This window comes from Paralichthys olivaceus, chromosome 20 (assembly GCF_024713975.1).
Source record: "Paralichthys olivaceus isolate ysfri-2021 chromosome 20, ASM2471397v2, whole genome shotgun sequence".
Taxonomy (NCBI): domain Eukaryota; kingdom Metazoa; phylum Chordata; class Actinopteri; order Pleuronectiformes; family Paralichthyidae; genus Paralichthys; species Paralichthys olivaceus.
Window position 1 is genome coordinate 429,353 of NC_091112.1, and position 21,513 is coordinate 450,865.

The 21,513-nt window shown below is 44.6% G+C and overlaps 1 protein-coding gene and 2 long non-coding RNA genes across 3 annotated transcripts; all 3 read left to right on the forward strand.

The window, feature by feature from the left end:
* Positions 1-285: 285 nt before the first annotated feature.
* Positions 286-7,058, forward strand: LOC138405947 (pneumococcal serine-rich repeat protein-like). The gene is made up of 3 exons (XM_069516813.1): positions 286-1,521; positions 2,182-2,263; positions 2,353-7,058. Exons 2-3 carry the CDS (start codon positions 2,185-2,187, stop codon positions 6,633-6,635), a joined length of 4,362 nt encoding a protein of 1,453 aa, XP_069372914.1. The 5' UTR covers positions 286-1,521; positions 2,182-2,184; the 3' UTR covers positions 6,636-7,058.
* A 1,792-nt stretch (positions 7,059-8,850) lies between these two features.
* LOC138405923 (uncharacterized) lies at positions 8,851-15,007 on the forward strand. The gene is made up of 3 exons (XR_011239586.1): positions 8,851-9,470; positions 10,131-10,212; positions 10,302-15,007. It is a non-coding gene; the product is annotated as an uncharacterized lncRNA (long non-coding RNA).
* Positions 15,008-16,436: 1,429 nt separating this feature from the next.
* LOC138405951 (uncharacterized) lies at positions 16,437-20,908 on the forward strand. The gene is made up of 3 exons (XR_011239614.1): positions 16,437-17,199; positions 17,860-17,941; positions 18,033-20,908. It is a non-coding gene; the product is annotated as an uncharacterized lncRNA (long non-coding RNA).
* The last annotated feature ends 605 nt before the right edge of the window (positions 20,909-21,513 follow it).

Here is a 21,513-nt window from a genome sequence, read left to right on the forward strand (position 1 = left end):
ATAAAGATGATCACTGACTGTATATAAAGATGATCACTGACTGTATATAAAGATTCACCATCACTGACTGTATATAAAGACACTGACTGTATATAAAGATGATCACTGACTGTATATAAAGACGATCACTGACTGTATATAAAGACCATCACTGACTGTATATAAAGACGATCACTGACTGTATATAAAGATGATCACTGACTGTATATAAAGATGATCACTGACTGTATATAAAGATTCACCATCACTGACTGTATATAAAGACACTGACTGTATATAAAGATGATCACTGACTGTATATAAAGACGATCACTGACTGTATATAAAGACCATCACTGACTGTATATAAAGACGATCACTGACTGTATATAAAGACGATCACTGACTGTATATAAAGATTCACCATCACACCACAAGTTTGCCTAAAAACATCCACATTTGTTTTGGCCACATTATTTTACAGGTGAGCTACTTTAGGCTCACATCTGTTTGTATCTTTTATAAATGTAGAAGATCTTTTTAAAAATACATTTGTAAATATGATCTTTAAATGATTCTTCGTGAATTTAATGAACACTTGTATTATTGAGTAATGAAAAGCAGTTGATATCTTTGTCTCATTTTCTTGTGCAGACTTCACAGTCTCTCTGTATCTGCTGAATCAAACACAACATGTGTTTACAGTGTGAACTGGTGGACCTGCTGCTCAGCTGACGATTCACCTGAAGAACAAGGTCACCGAACTCATCAGGGTCAAATTCTGAAAGTCAGAGAATGTTTGTTGGCAGGTTTCCTCTCGTCACACCTCATTTCATGTGCATCGCCCACAGTGGCTGATAAGTTACTATAATTATCTAATTATATGATACTATCTGCTCAGGCTGTACGGACACACCCTGAACAAAAACTTTAACTACAAGGTGGAGGAACTTTTTGTGGCATCAAGAGAAAGAGACAACAAACTGTCCCTGCACATGTGGGACAAATACACCTTCATTTTATCAATTGTATGTTAAAATAGAGGACAGACAGAGGGCAGGTAGAGGACAGACAGGGGCAGATAAACGACAGACAGGGGGCAGGTAGAGGACTACTATTAAAATGTTTCCATGCATCACAACTATTAAAGCAGTTACGTGGAGCCTCGCCTTCATAGAACGCAGGTTACATAAATGTGCTGTTCTATGTTTAAACACAGGTATGAGCAAATTAAAGGACAACAAGTCATCAGTTTTAATTAGTGGGTTCGACAGGTTTCATCTCTATTAACCAGCATCCACACACTAAGAGTCCAATTACGTGGCAGGGAGGGGCGTCTCCGGGTCTGACATCATCATCATCGTCATTCATGTGTCAATACCTGTGTTCCTGCTGCATCTTGGTGCATATATATACAGGGTGAAGAGACAGGGACAGAAAGGACAAACTCAAACAAGAAGAAGAAGAGACAGAGAAAGAGAGAGAGAGATACTGACCGTCGAGGAAACATCGTCACTTCACTGACTTCACTTCAACATCTGAGTGAGTTTTCAGTGATTTCATTTCATTTCAAATGTTTCTTTAGCTTTTATATGTCATATGTGCATATGATCATGTTCCTGTCAGTATCTCTTTTACAGTAGTTTTGGGTTTGATCAATTCAATTCAATTCAATTTTATTTGTATAGCGCCAAATCATGATATACACGATCTCATTAAATGTCTCATAAATCACAGCACCAGTCGAGGCTGGAAATGTGTCCGACAGATTTTATGATGTGACGTCATTTGACATGAACATGATCCAGTGTAGTTCAAGAGGAGTAGAGAGTTTTTTTAGTCAAATAACTGTATATGAGAACTTCATACTGACAATATTTAGTTTTCTAACAATATTCATCATGGCTGTGGCTGAGGGGTAGAGCGGTCGTCCTCCAAGCAGAAGGGCGGCAGCTCGATCCCTGGTCTTCCCATCTGCATGCCAAAGTGTCCTTGGGCAAGATGCTGAACCCCGAATTGCCCCATAGAACGAAAAAAGTGCTGCTAATAGATGCACTGTATGAATGTGTGTGTGAATGGGTGAATGGCAAACTGTAGTGTAAAGTGCTTTGAGTGGTCATCAAGACTAGAACAGCTCTATAAATACAAACCATTGACCATTTATTAACCGTCTCCTTTCAACTGTTTTTCATTTTCTTACAGACAATGATCAGAGAAAGAGGAGGAGAACAGAAATCAATCAAAATGGTCGTCCACACTTTTGTCTTTGTTGTTATACTGATTGGTAAGTAATGATTTCTATGTTTTTAAGTTGTAAACTATTAACTCTGAAATATATGACTGAATTCTGACCAAACTCTTCAATGGAAACAGCATCCATCAGCCAGACGGTAGAAGGAAGCCTGAAACTCAGGTGTCCCAGAAGTCCAGGTAACCTGACATCCACCTCAGCTGCTCCAACAACTTCCACAGCTGCTCCCATAAGTGCTTCGATAACTCCCACTGCTGCATCAACAATTACCATGGCAACAATAGAAAGCCCAATCGGAGCAGCACCGGACCAAATCTCAAAAGCAACAGCAGCAAGCGTGACAGCAGTAGCAGCAGCAGTAGCAGCTACAGCAGCAGCTACAGCAGCAGTGGCAGGAACAACCTCTACAGGACAAGATGCTGAAGATGCAGTAGCAGCTGCAGTAGCCGCTGCCACGGCTGCAATAAATGCAGCAGCAGCTTCTGAAGGACCATTAAGAGGAATAGCGCCAGGACAAGCTGCTCTAGAAGCAGCAAAAGCAGCTGCAAAAGCTAAATTAGCAGTAAACGCAGCGCTAAAAGCAGCTTCATCAGCCCCAGAATCAAAAGCAGGAATATTACAACAAATAGTCGAGGCATCAGCCAATATATCAGCTGCAGCAGATAAAGTTGCAGAGGCTGTAGCTGCCGATGCCTCTTTGAACACAACAGAATCAGCAAAGTTAGTTGCAGCAGCTGCAAAAGAGGCAGCTGCTGCTGCAACAAGAGCTCTAGCAGCATTGCAGGTAGCATTATCAGAAGCCAAAAATGCAACATCTGGAGACAACACAGACTCACCATTAATGCAAGCATCAATGGTAGCAGCAGAAATAGCAATGGAAATGGCTGTAGCAACAGCAATGAAAGCAAAACAAGCAGCTGAAGCTGCAAACGATGCAGTAACAGCAACATCTGCACAAACATCAGTCAATAAGGCAAAAGAAGCAGTTGAAAAAGCTCGGGAAGCATCACAGATTGCAAAGGCTGCTGCACAAGCAGGAGAAACAGCAACATCTGCTGCTGCTACTGCAAATGCCATTTCTGCTGCAGGGGCACTAATTCCCACAACCTCAGCACCAACAACAATGAGAACTACAGTATTATCTACTACTTCTACTACAACTACAACAATGGCTTCAAATGCATCACTACCAATAACACCACTCACAGCGGCATCCACAGCAGCCACAGCAGCAACATCTGCAGCAACAGCAGTAGCAGCAGCAGCAGCAGCAGTTGCAGCAGCCGCTGCAGGACAACCACCCACAGCTGCAGAAAATGCTTCAGAAACTGCACTAATAGCTGCTTCTACTGCCGCCGCTGTCACAGAAGGGAAGGCATCACCATCAATGGGAGCAGATGCAGCAACAACGGCAGCAAATGCAGCTACAGCAGCAGCAGCAGCAGCAAAAGACGCAGCCAAAGCAGCACCAAATGCTACAGCAGTATTAGCACAACAAGCACTTGAGGCATCATTAAAAGCAGCTACAGCAGCAGAAGCAGCAGCAGAAGCAGCAAGATTCGCAGCAAGCATTAATGCATCACAAACAACACCAGCAACTGCAGCAGCTGTCACAGCAGCAGTTAAGTCTGCAGCACAGAAAGCAAAGGAAGCTGCAGACGATCTAAAAGCTTTACTTAAAGCAGCAGACTTAGAATCCCTACCAGCACAAACAGCAGCCATACTAAAATTAGCAATTGATTCAGCTGAGACAGCAGCAGAAATGGCTGCAGAGAGCGCAAAGAGGGCAGAAGAGGCAGCAGAAACTGCTGGAAAGGCACTTGCATCACCACCAGGAGGGGCAGCAGCTCAACTGGAAGAAGCATCCATAAGTAAAGCAAAAGACGCAATAAATGCAGCAAAAGCAGCAGGTGCTGCTTCTACAGTCACTGCAGCAGGAGCTGCAGTGGCAGCGGCAGCGGCAGCGGCAGCACTGGACACAACTGCAGCAACAACTATACAGCCAACAACAGAGGGAGTAACAACAACACAATTAACAACACCATTGCCCATAACATTGTCACCAAGAGTAACACTAACAGTGAAAGCAGCATCTGCAGCAGCAGCAGCAGCAGCTACTGCGGCAGCAGTAGGAGGGTCCACGTCTGCAGCGGCTGGAGCCACAACCAGCCCAGTTGCAGCAAAAGCCATGGAAGCTGCCCAAGATGCAGCCAGAGCTGCCATATTACTGGCAACAGGACAACAATCCCCAGCATTTGCAGCATTTGCAGCAACTACGGCTGCCCTTGCTGCCAAAGAAGCAGCAAAAGAAGCAAGTCTTGAGGCGGCAGCAGCCCCAGCATCAAAGAGAGAATCACTCAGAAGACTAGCCAATGCATCATCAATAGCTGCAGAGGCTGCTGAAGAAGCAGCAACAGCAGCAATGCTGGCAGCCTTTGGTGCCGCAACAGCTATTGAGAAAGTTGCACAAGCTGAAAAAACAGTGGCTGAAAAGGCAATAATAGTTGCAGGAATATTGAAAGCAGAATCATCATCCGTTAGTGGACCCACAGCAGCAGCCACACGTTTATCATTATCAGCATCGCAAGCAGTTGCAGGAATGACAGAAGCAACAGCACTTATTGCATCTACGGCAATAGGGGACAAGGTAGCAGCAGCAAATGCAGCAGCAAAAAGCTCAGCAGCAGCAGCAAGGGCAGCCGAGGGGGCGCTCCCAATTAAAGTGGATGCAACCACAGGACAACCACCAGTGGCAGGAACACCATCAACAGCACCAACGGAAAAACAAACTGCAGCAATAATATCATCCACCTCAGCAGCAGCAGCAGCGACTGCAGTGGCAGCCTCAACAGCAGCCGTTAGTGGAGCTACATCCAAAGAGTTAGAAGCTGCGATAAAATACGCACAAGTAGCAGCTCGAGCTGCCACCTTAGCAGCAAATGGAACAGCATCAGTATCCCAGGCAACAGCAGCAGCGGAAGAATCTGCAAAAGCAGCAGAAGCTGTAGCATTAGCAGCAATTCAAGCAGCATCAAAAGCACCAGCATCAATTGCAGTTGTGGTGGCAAAAATAGCACAGGAAGCATCAAAAGCTGCAAGGGCCGCAAGGGCAGCAGCAGCAGCAGCAAAAGCAGCCAATGAGGCAACTTCAGAAGCAGCATCTCAAAAGGCATTGATGGCAACAGACGAAGCTGCAAAAGCAGTGAGAAAATCAGCAAATGATGCATTGGCAGCATTATCAGCAGTCCCAGCAGGAAAAGCAGAACAAATGACAGAAACAGCACGTTCAGCAATAGTCACAGCGAAAGCTGTGGCAGGGATAGCAGGAGCAACAGCATTTTCAGTAGAATCAGTGGTAAAGGCAGCAACAGCAAACAACTCTGAAATAATTACATCAAGTGCAAAATCAGCAGCAAGAAGTGCAACAGCAGCAGCAGGCGCTCTGCTTTCAACGGTATTAAACCCCACACCAGGCAGCAGTGCAGCACCAACCTTGGAAAGCACACCCAAGGCAACAACAACAGCAGCAGCAGCAGCCGCAGCAGTTAAAGCAAAGGAAACCGCAGTAGTGGCGTCAACAGCAGCAGCTGCGGCTGCGGCTGCTGGTGCCTCAGCAGCTGCTGCAGCTGCTGGACCAGAGGCATCCGCAGCAGCCAAGAATGCAGCACAAGCTTCAAAAGAAGCAGCAAAGGCTGCTGCATTAGTTGCAGCAGGGGCAGCACCAGTGGAAACAGCAGCTGCGGCAGCAAGAAAAGCGGCCAAAGCAGCAGATGTGGCAGCACAAGCAGCAGTAGACGCAGCATCAAATACAGGCACAGCAGCACAAACAATACAAGCAGCGAAGATAGCAGCCTCAGCAAGAAAATTAGCTAAAGCGGCAGAAACTGCCGCAGCAGCAGCAACGCTGGCAGCAGCTGCAAATGCAGATACACAAACAATCTCAGGAACTGTAAAAGCTGCCAAAACAGTTGCCACAGAATCAAAAGAAGCAGCAAAACAACTGCGGGACGTTTTATCACAGGCCACAGGGTCGACAGCAGCAGAGCAAGCAGCGATTGCAGGAGCACAGTCAGTGGCAGAGATGGCACAGGCAACAGCAACAGTAGCTACAACAGCAGCGGAAACAGCAGTAGACGCAGCATCACAAAAGTCACCAACATCCGAGGCAGATCTCACAGCAATAATGACATCAACAGCACAGGGGGCGGTGACATCAGCCTCAGCCGCAGCAACAGCAGCAGAGGCCCTCGCTGACAGCGCTAACAACGCAGCAGCAGCAGGTGGATCTGGATCTGGTTCTGAATCAGGATCAAATACAGGAAGCAACACAACAGGAGCTGCAGGTTACAACAAAATCAGCCTGGTTACTGTGGTGTTCGCTGTCATCGCTGCTCTGCTTCTGTGAGGAGCAACTTAACGCAGCTGGCTGCACTGAAGGACTGATATGTTCAATTGTAGAATATAAAGATGTATTTATTTTATTTTATCTCCACTTTTTCAGGTGTATATCTTAATTATGAAAATGTAATATTTGTCTGAGAAGTTGGATCAAAGGAAATGAGAAAGGGAACAATGATCAATATTTTAATAATCACTAATCAGTAACAATAGAGATATTTAACCCTTTAAACAGCTGTAAATTATAGTATTTATTACCCTATTTATTGTGAGCGTGTGTTTGCACTGAATGAAACTGTTAATGTTCTATAGTTTAATGCAAATCATATTTGAAATTGTGACTGTTTTGATCATAAATAAACAGCTGATCTTGATGTATTTTATGAAAGAATGTGATTATGTCTTCATCAATAAATGAACGATAACTGCATTTTGCTTTGATCTTTGTTTTCTTTGCCGAGCACATGGGTCCTATGCCGAGCATAGGATCAAAGTCAAAATCAACTTCAGCTCAACCAGTAACAACATTCACATGTTAGTGCTTCACTTTTAATCATCAAAATGTCAAGTTTTCACACTGAACGAGTACTTTTACTGTTAATACTTTTCCTTGGACATTTTCGTGAAGTTTTGGGCTTTTTAAATAAAAAGTAAAATGATTGTGTTGAAATAAATTCAATATTTTATATATAATATGAACATAAACATTATCAAGAGGAAGAAATGAATTTAATGATCAGATATTTTCAAATAAAATGTTAAGTTTGCTAACTGAACAAGTACTTTTACTTTTTAATACTTTTCCTTGGAGTTAAGTATCATACACATTCTGTTTTTTTAATTTTAACTCAAGTGGATGGAGCGAGTGACTTATGCACCACTGAGAACAATACGCACCTAATAAACTGGTGACTGGGTGTATAATCTCGAATCTCTGCATCTGATTATTAATTCTAAATATCTCTGAAACACATTTTCCAAAGGTGTGGTGCCGCAGACACAACTTGTACTTTACATGAAAATACAATTAGCGCAATTATCAGCAGCACTCAACTGGAGCATCAGAAAAGAACTTGAGGGTTCATAGAACAATGGAGGGCAGGAAGAAAGGTGAGTTTACCTTTGTCACACCTTTAAAACACAAAGGGGATTCAATGACACACAAACCAACAATTATAAATCACAGTAGAGATGAATCACAAGGAGAGAAGCAATGTACAGGGGACAGAGAGAGGACAGACGGAGCAGACAGAGGACAGACAGGGCAGATAATGGTCAGATAGGGGGCAGGTAGAGGACAGATGGGGGTAAATAAAATAGCTCTCTCAGACAGTTGGAACGGAGGTGGAGGAACTTTTTGTGGCATCAAGAGAAAGAGACAACAATTGTCCCTGCACATGTGGGACAATATACATATTATCAATTGTATGTTAAAATAGAGGACAGACAGTGGGCAAGTAGTGGACAAACAGGGGGCAGGTAGAGGACAGACAGGGGGCAGATAGAGGACAGACAGAGGGCAGGTAGAGGACAGACAGGGGGCAGGTAGAGGACAGACAGAGGGCAGATAGAGGACAGACAGAGGGCAGGTAGAGGACAGACAGGGGGCAGGTAGAGGACAGACAGGGGCAGATAGAGGACAGACAGAGGGCAGGTAGAGCACAGACAGAGGGCAGATAGAGGACAGACAGAGGGCAGGTAGAGGACAGACAGGGGGCAGGTAGAGGACAGACAGGGGCAGATAGAGGACAGACAGAGGGCAGGTAGAGGACAGACGGAGCAGAAAGAGGACAGACAGAGGGCAGGTAGAGGACAGACAGGGGGCAGGTAGAGGACAGACAGAGGGCAGGTAGAGGACAGACAGGGGGCAGGTAGAGGACAGACAGGGGCAGATAAACGACAGACAGGGGGCAGATAGAGGACAGACAGAGGGCAGGTAGAGGACAGACAGGGGGCAGATAGAGGACAGACAGAGGGCAGATAGAGGACAGACAGAGGGCAGGTAGAGGACAGACAGAGGGCAGATAGAGGACAGACAGAGGGCAGATAGAGAACAGACAGAGGGCAGGTAGAGGACAGACAGAGGGCAGATAGAGGACAGACAGAGGGCAGGTAGAGGACAGATGGGGGTAAATAAAATCTCTCTCTCAGACAGTTGGAACAAGTTACATTTTATTTCCTGGAGTCGTCTGATATATTTTTTAAAGACGTCGAATCGCAGAAGCTAAAAATTCCGGGTCTGAATACAGAGAAAAAGCAAGATGCTCAGAATTCTTAGGAAATATGTATAAATAATAAAACCATATACAATATTATAAATAATTCATTATTTACAGGAAAGATCAGAGACTCAGAAATCACAGTGATGTAGAGTAAACACACACACACACACACAAATAAAATCTCTCCCTCTACTATTAAAATGTTTCCATGCATCACAACTATTAAAGCAGTTACGTGGAGCCTCGCCTTCATAGAACGCAGGTTACATAAATGTGCTGTTCTATGTTTAAACACAGGTATGAGCAAATTAAAGGACAACAAGTCATCAGTTTTAATTAGTGGGTTCGACAGGTTTCATCTCTATTAACCAGCATCCACACACTAAGAGTCCAATTACGTGGCAGGGAGGGGCGTCTCCGGGTCTGACATCATCATCATCGTCATTCATTTGTCAATACCTGTGTTCCTGCTGCATCTTGGTGCATATATATACAGGGTGAAGAGACAGGGACAGAAAGGACAAACTCAAACAAGAAGAAGAAGAGACAGAGAAAGAGAGAGAGAGATACTGACCGTCGAGGAAACATCGTCACTTCACTGACTTCACTTCAACATCTGAGTGAGTTTTCAGTGATTTCATTTCATTTCAAATGTTTCTTTAGCTTTTATATGTCATATGTGCATATGATCATGTTCCTGTCAGTATCTCTTTTACAGTAGTTTTGGGTTTGATCAATTCAATTCAATTCAATTTTATTTGTATAGCGCCAAATCATGATATACACGATCTCATTAAACGTCTCATAAATCACAGCACCAGTCGAGGCTGGAAATGTGTCCGACAGATTTTATGATGTGACGTCATTTGACATGAACATGATCCAATGTAGTTCAAGAGGAGTAGAGAGTTTTTTTAGTCAAATAACTGTATATGAGAACTTCATACTGACAATATTTAGTTTTCTAACAATATTCATCATGGCTGTGGCTGAGGGGTAGAGCGGTCGTCCTCCAAGCAGAAGGGCGGCAGCTCGATCCCTGGTCTTCCCATCTGCATGCCAAAGTGTCCTTGGGCAAGATGCTGAACCCCGAATTGCCCCATAGAACGAAAAAAGTGCTGCTAATAGATGCACTGTATGAATGTGTGTGTGAATGGGTGAATGGCAAACTGTAGTGTAAAGTGCTTTGAGTGGTCATCAAGACTAGAACAGCTCTATAAATACAAACCATTGACCATTTATTAACCGTCTCCTTTCAACTGTTTTTCATTTTCTTACAGACAATGATCAGAGAAAGAGGAGGAGAACAGAAATCAATCAAAATGGTCGTCCACACTTTTGTCTTTGTTGTTATACTGATTGGTAAGTAATGATTTCTATGTTTTTAAGTTGTAAACTATTAACTCTGAAATATATGACTGAATTCTGACTAAACTCTTCAATGGAAACAGCATCCATCAGCCAGACGGTAGAAGGAAGCCTGAAACTCAGGTGTCCCAGAAGTCCAGGTAACCTGACATCCACCTCAGCTGCTCCAACAACTTCCACAGCTGCTCCCATAAGTGCTTCGATAACTCCCACTGCTGCACCAACAATTACCATGGCAACAATAGAAAGCCCAATCGGAGCAGCACCGGACCAAATCTCAAAAGCAACAGCAGCAAGCGTGACAGCAGTAGCAGCAGCAGTAGCAGCTACAGCAGCAGCTACAGCAGCAGTGGCAGGAACAACCTCTACAGGACAAGATGCTGAAGATGCAGTAGCAGCTGCAGTAGCCGCTGCCACGGCTGCAATAAATGCAGCAGCAGCTTCTGAAGGACCATTAAGAGGAATAGCGCCAGGACAAGCTGCTCTAGAAGCAGCAAAAGCAGCTGCAAAAGCTAAATTAGCAGTAAACGCAGCGCTAAAAGCAGCTTCATCAGCCCCAGAATCAAAAGCAGGAATATTACAACAAATAGTCGAGGCATCAGCCAATATATCAGCTGCAGCAGATAAAGTTGCAGAGGCTGTAGCTGCCGATGCCTCTTTGAACACAACAGAATCAGCAAAGTTAGTTGCAGCAGCTGCAAAAGAGGCAGCTGCTGCTGCAACAAGAGCTCTAGCAGCATTGCAGGTAGCATTATCAGAAGCCAAAAATGCAACATCTGGAGACAACACAGACTCACCATTAATGCAAGCATCAATGGTAGCAGCAGAAATAGCAATGGAAATGGCTGTAGCAACAGCAATGAAAGCAAAACAAGCAGCTGAAGCTGCAAACGATGCAGTAACAGCAACATCTGCACAAACATCAGTCAATAAGGCAAAAGAAGCAGTTGAAAAAGCTCGGGAAGCATCACAGATTGCAAAGGCTGCTGCACAAGCAGGAGAAACAGCAACATCTGCTGCTGCTACTGCAAATGCCATTTCTGCTGCAGGGGCACTAATTCCCACAACCTCAGCACCAACAACAATGACAACTACAGTATTATCTACTACTTCTACTACAACTACAACAATGGCTTCAAATGCATCACTACCAATAACACCACTCACAGCGGCATCCACAGCAGCCACAGCAGCAACATCTGCAGCAACAGCAGTAGCAGCAGCAGCAGCAGCAGTTGCAGCAGCCGCTGCAGGACAACCACCCACAGCTGCAGAAAATGCTTCAGAAACTGCACTAATAGCTGCTTCTACTGCCGCCGCTGTCACAGAAGGGAAGGCATCACCATCAATGGGAGCAGATGCAGCAACAACGGCAGCAAATGCAGCTACAGCAGCAGCAGCAGCAGCAAAAGACGCAGCCAAAGCAGCACCAAATGCTACAGCAGTATTAGCACAACAAGCACTTGAGGCATCATTAAAAGCAGCTACAGCAGCAGAAGCAGCAGCAGAAGCAGCAAGATTCGCAGCAAGCATTAATGCATCACAAACAACACCAGCAACTGCAGCAGCTGTCACAGCAGCAGTTAAGTCTGCAGCACAGAAAGCAAAGGAAGCTGCAGACGATCTAAAAGCTTTACTTAAAGCAGCAGACTTAGAATCCCTACCAGCACAAACAGCAGCCATACTAAAATTAGCAATTGATTCAGCTGAGACAGCAGCAGAAATGGCTGCAGAGAGCGCAAAGAGGGCAGAAGAGGCAGCAGAAACTGCTGGAAAGGCACTTGCATCACCACCAGGAGGGGCAGCAGCTCAACTGGAAGAAGCATCCATAAGTAAAGCAAAAGACGCAATAAATGCAGCAAAAGCAGCAGGTGCTGCTTCTACAGTCACTGCAGCAGGAGCTGCAGTGGCAGCGGCAGCGGCAGCGGCAGCACTGGACACAACTGCAGCAACAACTATACAGCCAACAACAGAGGGAGTAACAACAACACAATTAACAACACCATTGCCCATAACATTGTCACCAAGAGTAACACTAACAGTGAAAGCAGCATCTGCAGCAGCAGCAGCAGCAGCTACTGCGGCAGCAGTAGGAGGGTCCACGTCTGCAGCGGCTGGAGCCACAACCAGCCCAGTTGCAGCAAAAGCCATGGAAGCTGCCCAAGATGCAGCCAGAGCTGCCATATTACTGGCAACAGGACAACAATCCCCAGCATTTGCAGCATTTGCAGCAACTACGGCTGCCCTTGCTGCCAAAGAAGCAGCAAAAGAAGCAAGTCTTGAGGCGGCAGCAGCCCCAGCATCAAAGAGAGAATCACTCAGAAGACTAGCCAATGCATCATCAATAGCTGCAGAGGCTGCTGAAGAAGCAGCAACAGCAGCAATGCTGGCAGCCTTTGGTGCCGCAACAGCTATTGAGAAAGTTGCACAAGCTGAAAAAACAGTGGCTGAAAAGGCAATAATAGTTGCAGGAATATTGAAAGCAGAATCATCATCCGTTAGTGGACCCACAGCAGCAGCCACACGTTTATCATTATCAGCATCGCAAGCAGTTGCAGGAATGACAGAAGCAACAGCACTTATTGCATCTACGGCAATAGGGGACAAGGTAGCAGCAGCAAATGCAGCAGCAAAAAGCTCAGCAGCAGCAGCAAGGGCAGCCGAGGGGGCGCTCCCAATTAAAGTGGATGCAACCACAGGACAACCACCAGTGGCAGGAACACCATCAACAGCACCAACGGAAAAACAAACTGCAGCAATAATATCATCCACCTCAGCAGCAGCAGCAGCGACTGCAGTGGCAGCCTCAACAGCAGCCGTTAGTGGAGCTACATCCAAAGAGTTAGAAGCTGCGATAGAATACGCACAAGTAGCAGCTCGAGCTGCCACCTTAGCAGCAAATGGAACAGCATCAGTATCCCAGGCAACAGCAGCAGCGGAAGAATCTGCAAAAGCAGCAGAAGCTGTAGCATTAGCAGCAATTCAAGCAGCATCAAAAGCACCAGCATCAATTGCAGTTGTGGTGGCAAAAATAGCACAGGAAGCATCAAAAGCTGCAAGGGCCGCAAGGGCAGCAGCAGCAGCAGCAAAAGCAGCCAATGAGGCAACTTCAGAAGCAGCATCTCAAAAGGCATTGATGGCAACAGACGAAGCTGCAAAAGCAGTGAGAAAATCAGCAAATGATGCATTGGCAGCATTATCAGCAGTCCCAGCAGGAAAAGCAGAACAAATGACAGAAACAGCACGTTCAGCAATAGTAACAGCGAAAGCTGTGGCAGAGATAGCAGGAGCAACAGCATTTTCAGTAGAATCAGTGGTAAAGGCAGCAACAGCAAACAACTCTGAAATAATTACATCAAGTGCAAAATCAGCAGCAAGAAGTGCAACAGCAGCAGCAGGCGCTCTGCTTTCAACGGTATTAAACCCCACACCAGGCAGCAGTGCAGCACCACCCTTGGAAAGCACACCCAAGGCAACAACAACAGCAGCAGCAGCAGCCGCAGCAGTTAAAGCAAAGGAAACCGCAGTAGTGGCGTCAACAGCAGCAGCTGCGGCTGCGGCTGCTGGTGCCTCAGCAGCTGCTGCAGCTGCTGGACCAGAGGCATCCGCAGCAGCCAAGAATGCAGCACAAGCTTCAAAAGAAGCAGCAACGGCTGCTGCATTAGTTGCAGCAGGGGCAGCACCAGTGGAAACAGCAGCTGCGGCAGCAAGAAAAGCGGCCAAAGCAGCAGATGTGGCAGCACAAGCAGCAGTAGACGCAGCATCAAATACAGGCACAGCAGCACAAACAATACAAGCAGCGAAGATAGCAGCCTCAGCAAGAAAATTAGCTAAAGCGGCAGAAACTGCCGCAGCAGCAGCAACGCTGGCAGCAGCTGCAAATGCAGATACACAAACAATCTCAGGAACTGTAAAAGCTGCCAAAACAGTTGCCACAGAATCAAAAGAAGCAGCAAAACAACTGCGGGACGTTTTATCACAGGCCACAGGGTCGACAGCAGCAGAGCAAGCAGCGATTGCAGGAGCACAGTCAGTGGCAGAGATGGCACAGGCAACAGCAACAGTAGCTACAACAGCAGCGGAAACAGCAGTAGACGCAGCATCACAAAAGTCACCAACATCCGAGGCAGATCTCACAGCAATAATGACATCAACAGCACAGGGGGCGGTGACATCAGCCTCAGCCGCAGCAACAGCAGCAGAGGCCCTCGCTGACAGCGCTAACAACGCAGCAGCAGCAGGTGGATCTGGATCTGGTTCTGAATCAGGATCAAATACAGGAAGCAACACAACAGGAGCTGCAGGTTACAACAAAATCAGCCTGGTTACTGTGGTGTTCGCTGTCATCGCTGCTCTGCTTCTGTGAGGAGCAACTTAACGCAGCTGGCTGCACTGAAGGACTGATATGTTCAATTGTAGAATATAAAGATGTATTTATTTTATTTTATCTCCACTTTTTCAGGTGTATATCTTAATTATGAAAATGTAATATTTGTCTGAGAAGTTGGATCAAAGGAAATGAGAAAGGGAACAATGATCAATATTTTAATAATCACTAATCAGTAACAATAGAGATATTTAACCCTTTAAACAGCTGTAAATTATAGTATTTATTACCCTATTTATTGTGAGCGTGTGTTTGCACTGAATGAAACTGTTAATGTTCTATAGTTTAATGCAAATCATATTTGAAATTGTGACTGTTTTGATCATAAATAAACAGCTGATCTTGATGTATTTTATGAAAGAATGTGATTATGTCTTCATCAATAAATGAACGATAACTGCATTTTGCTTTGATCTTTGTTTTCTTTGCCGAGCACATGGGTCCTATGCCGAGCATAGGATCAAAGTCAAAATCAACTTCAGCTCAACCAGTAACAACATTCACATGTTAGTGCTTCACTTTTAATCATCAAAATGTCAAGTTTTCACACTGAACGAGTACTTTTACTGTTAATACTTTTCCTTGGACATTTTCGTGAAGTTTTGGGCTTTTTAAATAAAAAGTAAAATGATTGTGTTGAAATAAATTCAATATTTTATATATAATATGAACATAAACATTATCAAGAGGAAGAAATGAATTTAATGATCAGATATTTTTCAAATAAAATGTTAAGTTTGCAAACTGAACGAGTACTTTTAATTTTTAATACTTTTCCTTGGAGTTAAGTATCATACACATTCTGTTTTTTTAATTTTAACTCAAGTGGATGGAGCGAGTGACTTATCCACCACTGAGAACAATATGCACCTAATAAACTGGTGACTGGGTGTATAATCTCAAATCTCTGCGTCTGATTATTAATTCTAAATATCTCTGAAACACATTTTCCAAAGGTGTGGTGCCGCAGACACAACTTGTACTTTACATGAAAATACAATTAGCGCAATTATCAGCAGCACTCAACTGGAGCATCAGAAAAGAACTTGAGGGTTTATAGAACAATGGAGGGCAGGAAGAAAGGTGAGTTTACCTTTGTCACACCTTTAAAACACAAAGGGGATGACACACAGACCAACAATTATAAATCACAGTAGAGATGAATCACAAGGAGAGAAGCAATGTACAGGGGACAGAGAGAGGACAGACGGAGCAGACAGAGGACAGACAGGGGGCAGATAAATGACAGACAGGGGGCAGGTAGAGGACAGACAGGGGGCAGATAAAGGACAGATGGGGGTAAATAAAATCGCTCTCTCAGACAGTTGGAACGGAGACGCCCTGAACAAAAACTTTAACTACGAGGTGGAGGAACTTTTTGTGGCATCAAGAGAAAGAGACAACAAACTGTCCCTGCACATGTGGGACAATATACATATTATCAATTGTATGTTAAAATAGAGGACAGACAGAGGGCAAGTAGTGGACAGACAGAGGGCAGGTAGAGGACAGACAGAGGGCAGGTAGAGGACAGACAGAGGGCAGGTAGAGGACAGACAGAGGGCAGGTAGAGGACAGACAGGGGGCAGGTAGAGGACAGACAGGGGGCAGGTAGAGGACAGACAGGGGGCAGGTAGAGGACAGACAGAGGACAGACAGAGGGCAGGTAGAGGACAGACAGAGGGCAGGTAGAGGACAGACAGAGGGCAGGTAGAGGACAGACAGAGGGCAGATAGAGAACAGACAGAGGGCAGATAGAGGACAGACAGAGGGCAGATAGAGAACAGACAGAGGGCAGGTAGAGGACAGACAGGGGGCAGATAGAGGACAGACAGAGGGCAGGTAGAGGACAGACAGAGGGCAGGTAGAGGACAGATGGGGGTAAATAAAATCTCTCTCTCAGACAGTTGGAACAAGTTACATTTTATTTCCTGGAGTCGTCTGATATATTTTTTAAAGACGTCGAATCGCAGAAGCTAAAAATTCCGGGTCTGAATACAGAGAAAAAGCAAGATGCTCAGAATTCTTAGGAAATATGTATAAATAATAAAACCATATACAATATTATAAATAATTCATTATTTACAGGAAAGATCAGAGACTCAGAAAGCACAGTGATGTAGAGTAAACACACACACACACACAATAATAAAATCTCTCCCTCTACTATTAAAATGTTTCCATGCATCACAACTATTAAAGCAGTTACGTGGAGCCTCGCCTTCATAGAACGCAGGTTACATAAATGTGCTGTTCTATGTTTAAACACAGGTATGAGCAAATTAAAGGACAACAAGTCATCAGTTTTAATTAGTGGGTTCGACAGGTTTCATCTCTATTAACCAGCATCCACACACTAAGAGTCCAATTACGTGGCAGGGAGGGGCGTCTCCGGGTCTGACATCATCATCATCGTCATTCATTTGTCAATACCTGTGTTCCTGCTGCATCTTGGTGCATATATATACAGGGTGAAGAGACAGGGACAGAAAGGACAAACTCAAACAAGAAGAAGAAGAGACAGAGAAAGAGAGAGAGAGATACTGACTGTCGAGGAAACATCGTCACTTCACTGACTTCACTTCAACATCTGAGTGAGTTTTCAGTGATTTCATTTCATTTCAAATGTTTCTTTAGCTTTTATATGTCATATGTGCATATGATCATGTTCCTGTCAGTATCTCTTTTACAGTAGTTTTGGGTTTGATCAATTCAATTCAATTCAATTTTATTTGTATAGCGCCAAATCATGATATACACGATCTCATTAAACGTCTCATAAATCACAGCACCAGTCGAGGCTGGAAATGTGTCCGACAGATTTTATGATGTGACGTCATTTGACATGAACATGATCCAATGTAGTTCAAGAGGAGTAGAGAGTTTTTTTAGTCAAATAACTGTATATGAGAACTTCATACTGACAATATTTAGTTTTCTAACAATATTCATCATGGCTGTGGCTGAGGGGTAGAGCGGTCGTCCTCCAAGCAGAAGGGCGGCAGCTCGATCCCTGGTCTTCCCATCTGCATGCCAAAGTGTCCTTGAGCAAGATGCTGAACCCCGAATTGCCCCACAGAACGAAAAAAGTGCTGCTAATAGATGCACTGTATGAATGTGTGTGTGAATGGGTGAATGGCAAACTGTAGTGTAAAGTGCTTTGAGTGGTCATCAAGACTAGAACAGCTCTATAAATACAAACCATTGACCATTTATTAACCGTCTCCTTTCAACTGTTTTTCATTTTCTTACAGACAATGATCAGAGAAAGAGGAGGAGAACAGAAATCAATCAAAATGGTCGTCCACACTTTTGTCTTTGTTGTTATACTGATTGGTAAGTAATGATTTCTATGTTTTTAAGTTGTAAACTATTAACTCTGAAATATATGACTGAATTCTGACTAAACTCTTCAATGTAACAAAAGCAACAGGTGCTGCTTCTACAGTCACTGCAGCAGCACTGGACACAACTGCAGCAACAACTATACAGCCAACAACAGAGGGAGTAACAACACCATTGCCCATAACATTGTCACCAAGAGTAACACTAACAGTGAAAGCAGCATCTGCAGCAGCAGCAGCAGCAGCTACTGCGGCAGCAGTAGGAGGGTCCACGTCTGCAGCGGCTGGAGCCACAACCAGCCCAGTTGCAGCAAAAGCCATGGAAGCTGCCCAAGATGCAGCCAGAGCTGCCATATTACTGGCCACAGGACAACAATCCCCAGCATTTGCAGCATTTGCAGCAACTACGGCTGCCCTTGCTGCCAAAGAAGCAGCAAAAGAAGCAAGTCTTGAGGCGGCAGCAGCCCCAGCATCAAAGAGAGACTCACTCACAAGACTAGCCAATGCATCATCAATAGCTGCAGAGGCTGCTGAAGAAGCAGCAACAGCAGCAATGCTGGCAGCCTTTGGTGCCGCAACAGCTATTGAGAAAGTTGCACAAGCTGAAAAAACAGTGGCTGAAAAGGCAATAATAGTTGCAGGAATATTGAAAGAAGAATCATCATCCGTTAGTGGACCCACAGCAGCAGCCACACGTTTATCATTATCAGCATCGCAAGCAGTTGCAGGAATGACAGAAGCAACAGCACTTATTGCATCTACGGCAATAGGGGACAAGGTAGCAGCAGCAAATGCAGCAGCAAAAAGCTCAGCAGCAGCAGCAAGGGCAGCAGAGGAGGCGCTCCCAATTAAAGTGTATGCAGCCACAAACCAACCACCAGTGGCAGGAACACCATCAACAGCACCAACGGAAAAACAAACTGCAGCAATAATATCATCCACCTCAGCAGCAGCAGCAGCGACTGCAGTGGCAGCCTCAACAGCAGCCGTTAGTGGAGCTACATCCAAAGAGTTAGAAGCTGCGATAGAATACGCACAAGTAGCAGCTCGAGCTGCCACCTTAGCAGCAAATGGAACAGCATCAGTATCCCAGGCAACAGCAGCAGCGGAAGAATCTGCAAAAGCAGCAGAAGCTGTAGCATTAGCAGCAATTCAAGCAGCATCAAAAGCACCAGCATCAATTGCAGTTGTGGTGGCAAAAATAGCACAGGAAGCATCAAAAGCTGCAAGGGCCGCAAGGGCAGCAGCAGCAGCAGCAAAAGCAGCCAATGAGGCAACTTCAGAAGCAGCATCTCAAAAGGCATTGATGGCAACAGACGAAGCTGCAAAAGCAGTGAGAAAATCAGCAAATGATGCATTGGCAGCATTATCAGCAGTCCCAGCAGGAAAAGCAGAACAAATGACAGAAACAGCACGTTCAGCAATAGTAACAGCGAAAGCTGTGGCAGAGATAGCAGGAGCAACAGCATTGTCAGTAGAATCAGTGGTAAAGGCAGCAACAGCAAACAACTCTGAAATAATTACATCAAGTGCAAAATCAGCAGCAAGAAGTGCAACAGCAGCAGCAGGCGCTCTGCTTTCAACGGTATTAAACCCCACACCAGGCAGCAGTGCAGCACCAACCTTGGAAAGCACACCCAAGGCAACAACAACAGCAGCAGCAGCAGCCGCAGCAGTTAAAGCAAAGGAAACCGCAGTAGTGGCGTCAACAGCAGCAGCTGCGGCTGCGGCTGCTGGTGCCTCAGCAGCTGCTGCAGCTGCTGGACCAGAGGCATCCGCAGCAGCCAAGAATGCAGCACAAGCTGCAAAAGAAGCAGCAACGGCTGCTGCATTAGTTGCAGCAGGGGCAGCACCAGTGGAAACAGCAGCTGCGGCAGCAAGAAAAGCGGCCAAAGCAGCAGATGTGGCAGCACAAGCAGCAGTAGATGCAGCATCAAATACAGGCACAGCAGCACAAACAATACAAGCAGCGAAGATAGCAGCCTCAGCAAGAAAATTAGCTAAAGCGGCAGACACTGCCGCAGCAGCAGCAACGCTGGCAGCAGCTGCAAATGCAGATACACAAACAATCTCAGGAACTGTAAAAGCTGCCAAAACAGTTGCCACAGAATCAAAAGAAGCAGCAAAACAACTGCGGGACGTTTTATCACAGGCCACAGGGTCGACAGCAGCAGAGCAAGCAGCGATTGCAGGAGCACAGTCAGTGGCAGAGATGGCACAGGCAACAGCAACAGTAGCTACAACAGCAGCGGAAACAGCATTAGACGCAGCATCACAAAAGTCACCAACATCCGAGGCAGATCTCACAGCAATAATGACATCAACAGCACAGGGGGCGGTGACATCAGCCTCAGCCGCAGCAACAGCAGCAGAGGCCCTCGCTGACAGCGCTAACAACGCAGCAGCAGCAGGTGGATCTGGATCTGGTTCTGAAACAGGATCAAATACAGGAAGCAACACAACAGGAGCTGCAGGTTACAACAAAATCAGCCTGGTTACTGTGGTGTTCGCTGTCATCGCTGCTCTGCTTCTGTGAGGAGCAACTTAACGCAGCTGGCTGCACTGAAGGACTGATATGTTCAATTGTAGAATATAAAGATGTATTTATTTTATTTTATCTCCACTTTTTCAGGTGTATATCTTAATTATGAAAATGTAATATTTGTCTGAGAAGTTGGATCAAAGGAAATGAGAAAGGGAACAATGATCAATATTTTAATAATCACTAATCAGTAACAATAGAGATATTTAACCCTTTAAACAGCTGTAAATTATAGTATTTATTACCCTATTTATTGTGAGCGTGTGTTTGCACTGAATGAAACTGTTAATGTTCTATAGTTTAATGCAAATCATATTTGAAATTGTGACTGTTTTGATCATAAATAAACAGCTGATCTTGATGTATTTTATGAAAGAATGTGATTATGTCTTCATCAATAAATGAACGATAACTGCATTTTGCTTTGATCTTTGTTTTCTTTGCCGAGCACATGGGTCCTATGCCGAGCATAGGATCAAAGTCAAAATCAACTTCAGCTCAACCAGTAACAACATTCACATGTTAGTGCTTCACTTTTAATCATCAAAATGTCAAGTTTTCACACTGAACGAGTACTTTTACTGTTAATACTTTTCCTTGGACATTTTCGTGAAGTTTTGGGCTTTTTAAATAAAAAGTAAAATGATTGTGTTGAAATAAATTCAATATTTTATATATAATATGAACATAAACATTATCAAGAGGAAGAAATGAATTTAATGATCAGATATTTTTCAAATAAAATGTTAAGTTTGCAAACTGAACGAGTACTTTTACTTTTTAATACTTTTCCTTGGAGTTAAGTATCATACACATTCTGTTTTTTTAATTTTAACTCAAGTGGATGGAGCGAGTGACTAATCCACCACTGAGAACAATACGCACCTAATAAACTGGTGACTGGGTGTATAATCTCGAATCTCTGCGTCTGATTATTAATTCTAAATATCTCTGAAACACATTTTCCAAAGGTGTGGTGCCGCAGACACAACTTGTACTTTACATGAAAATACAATTAGCGC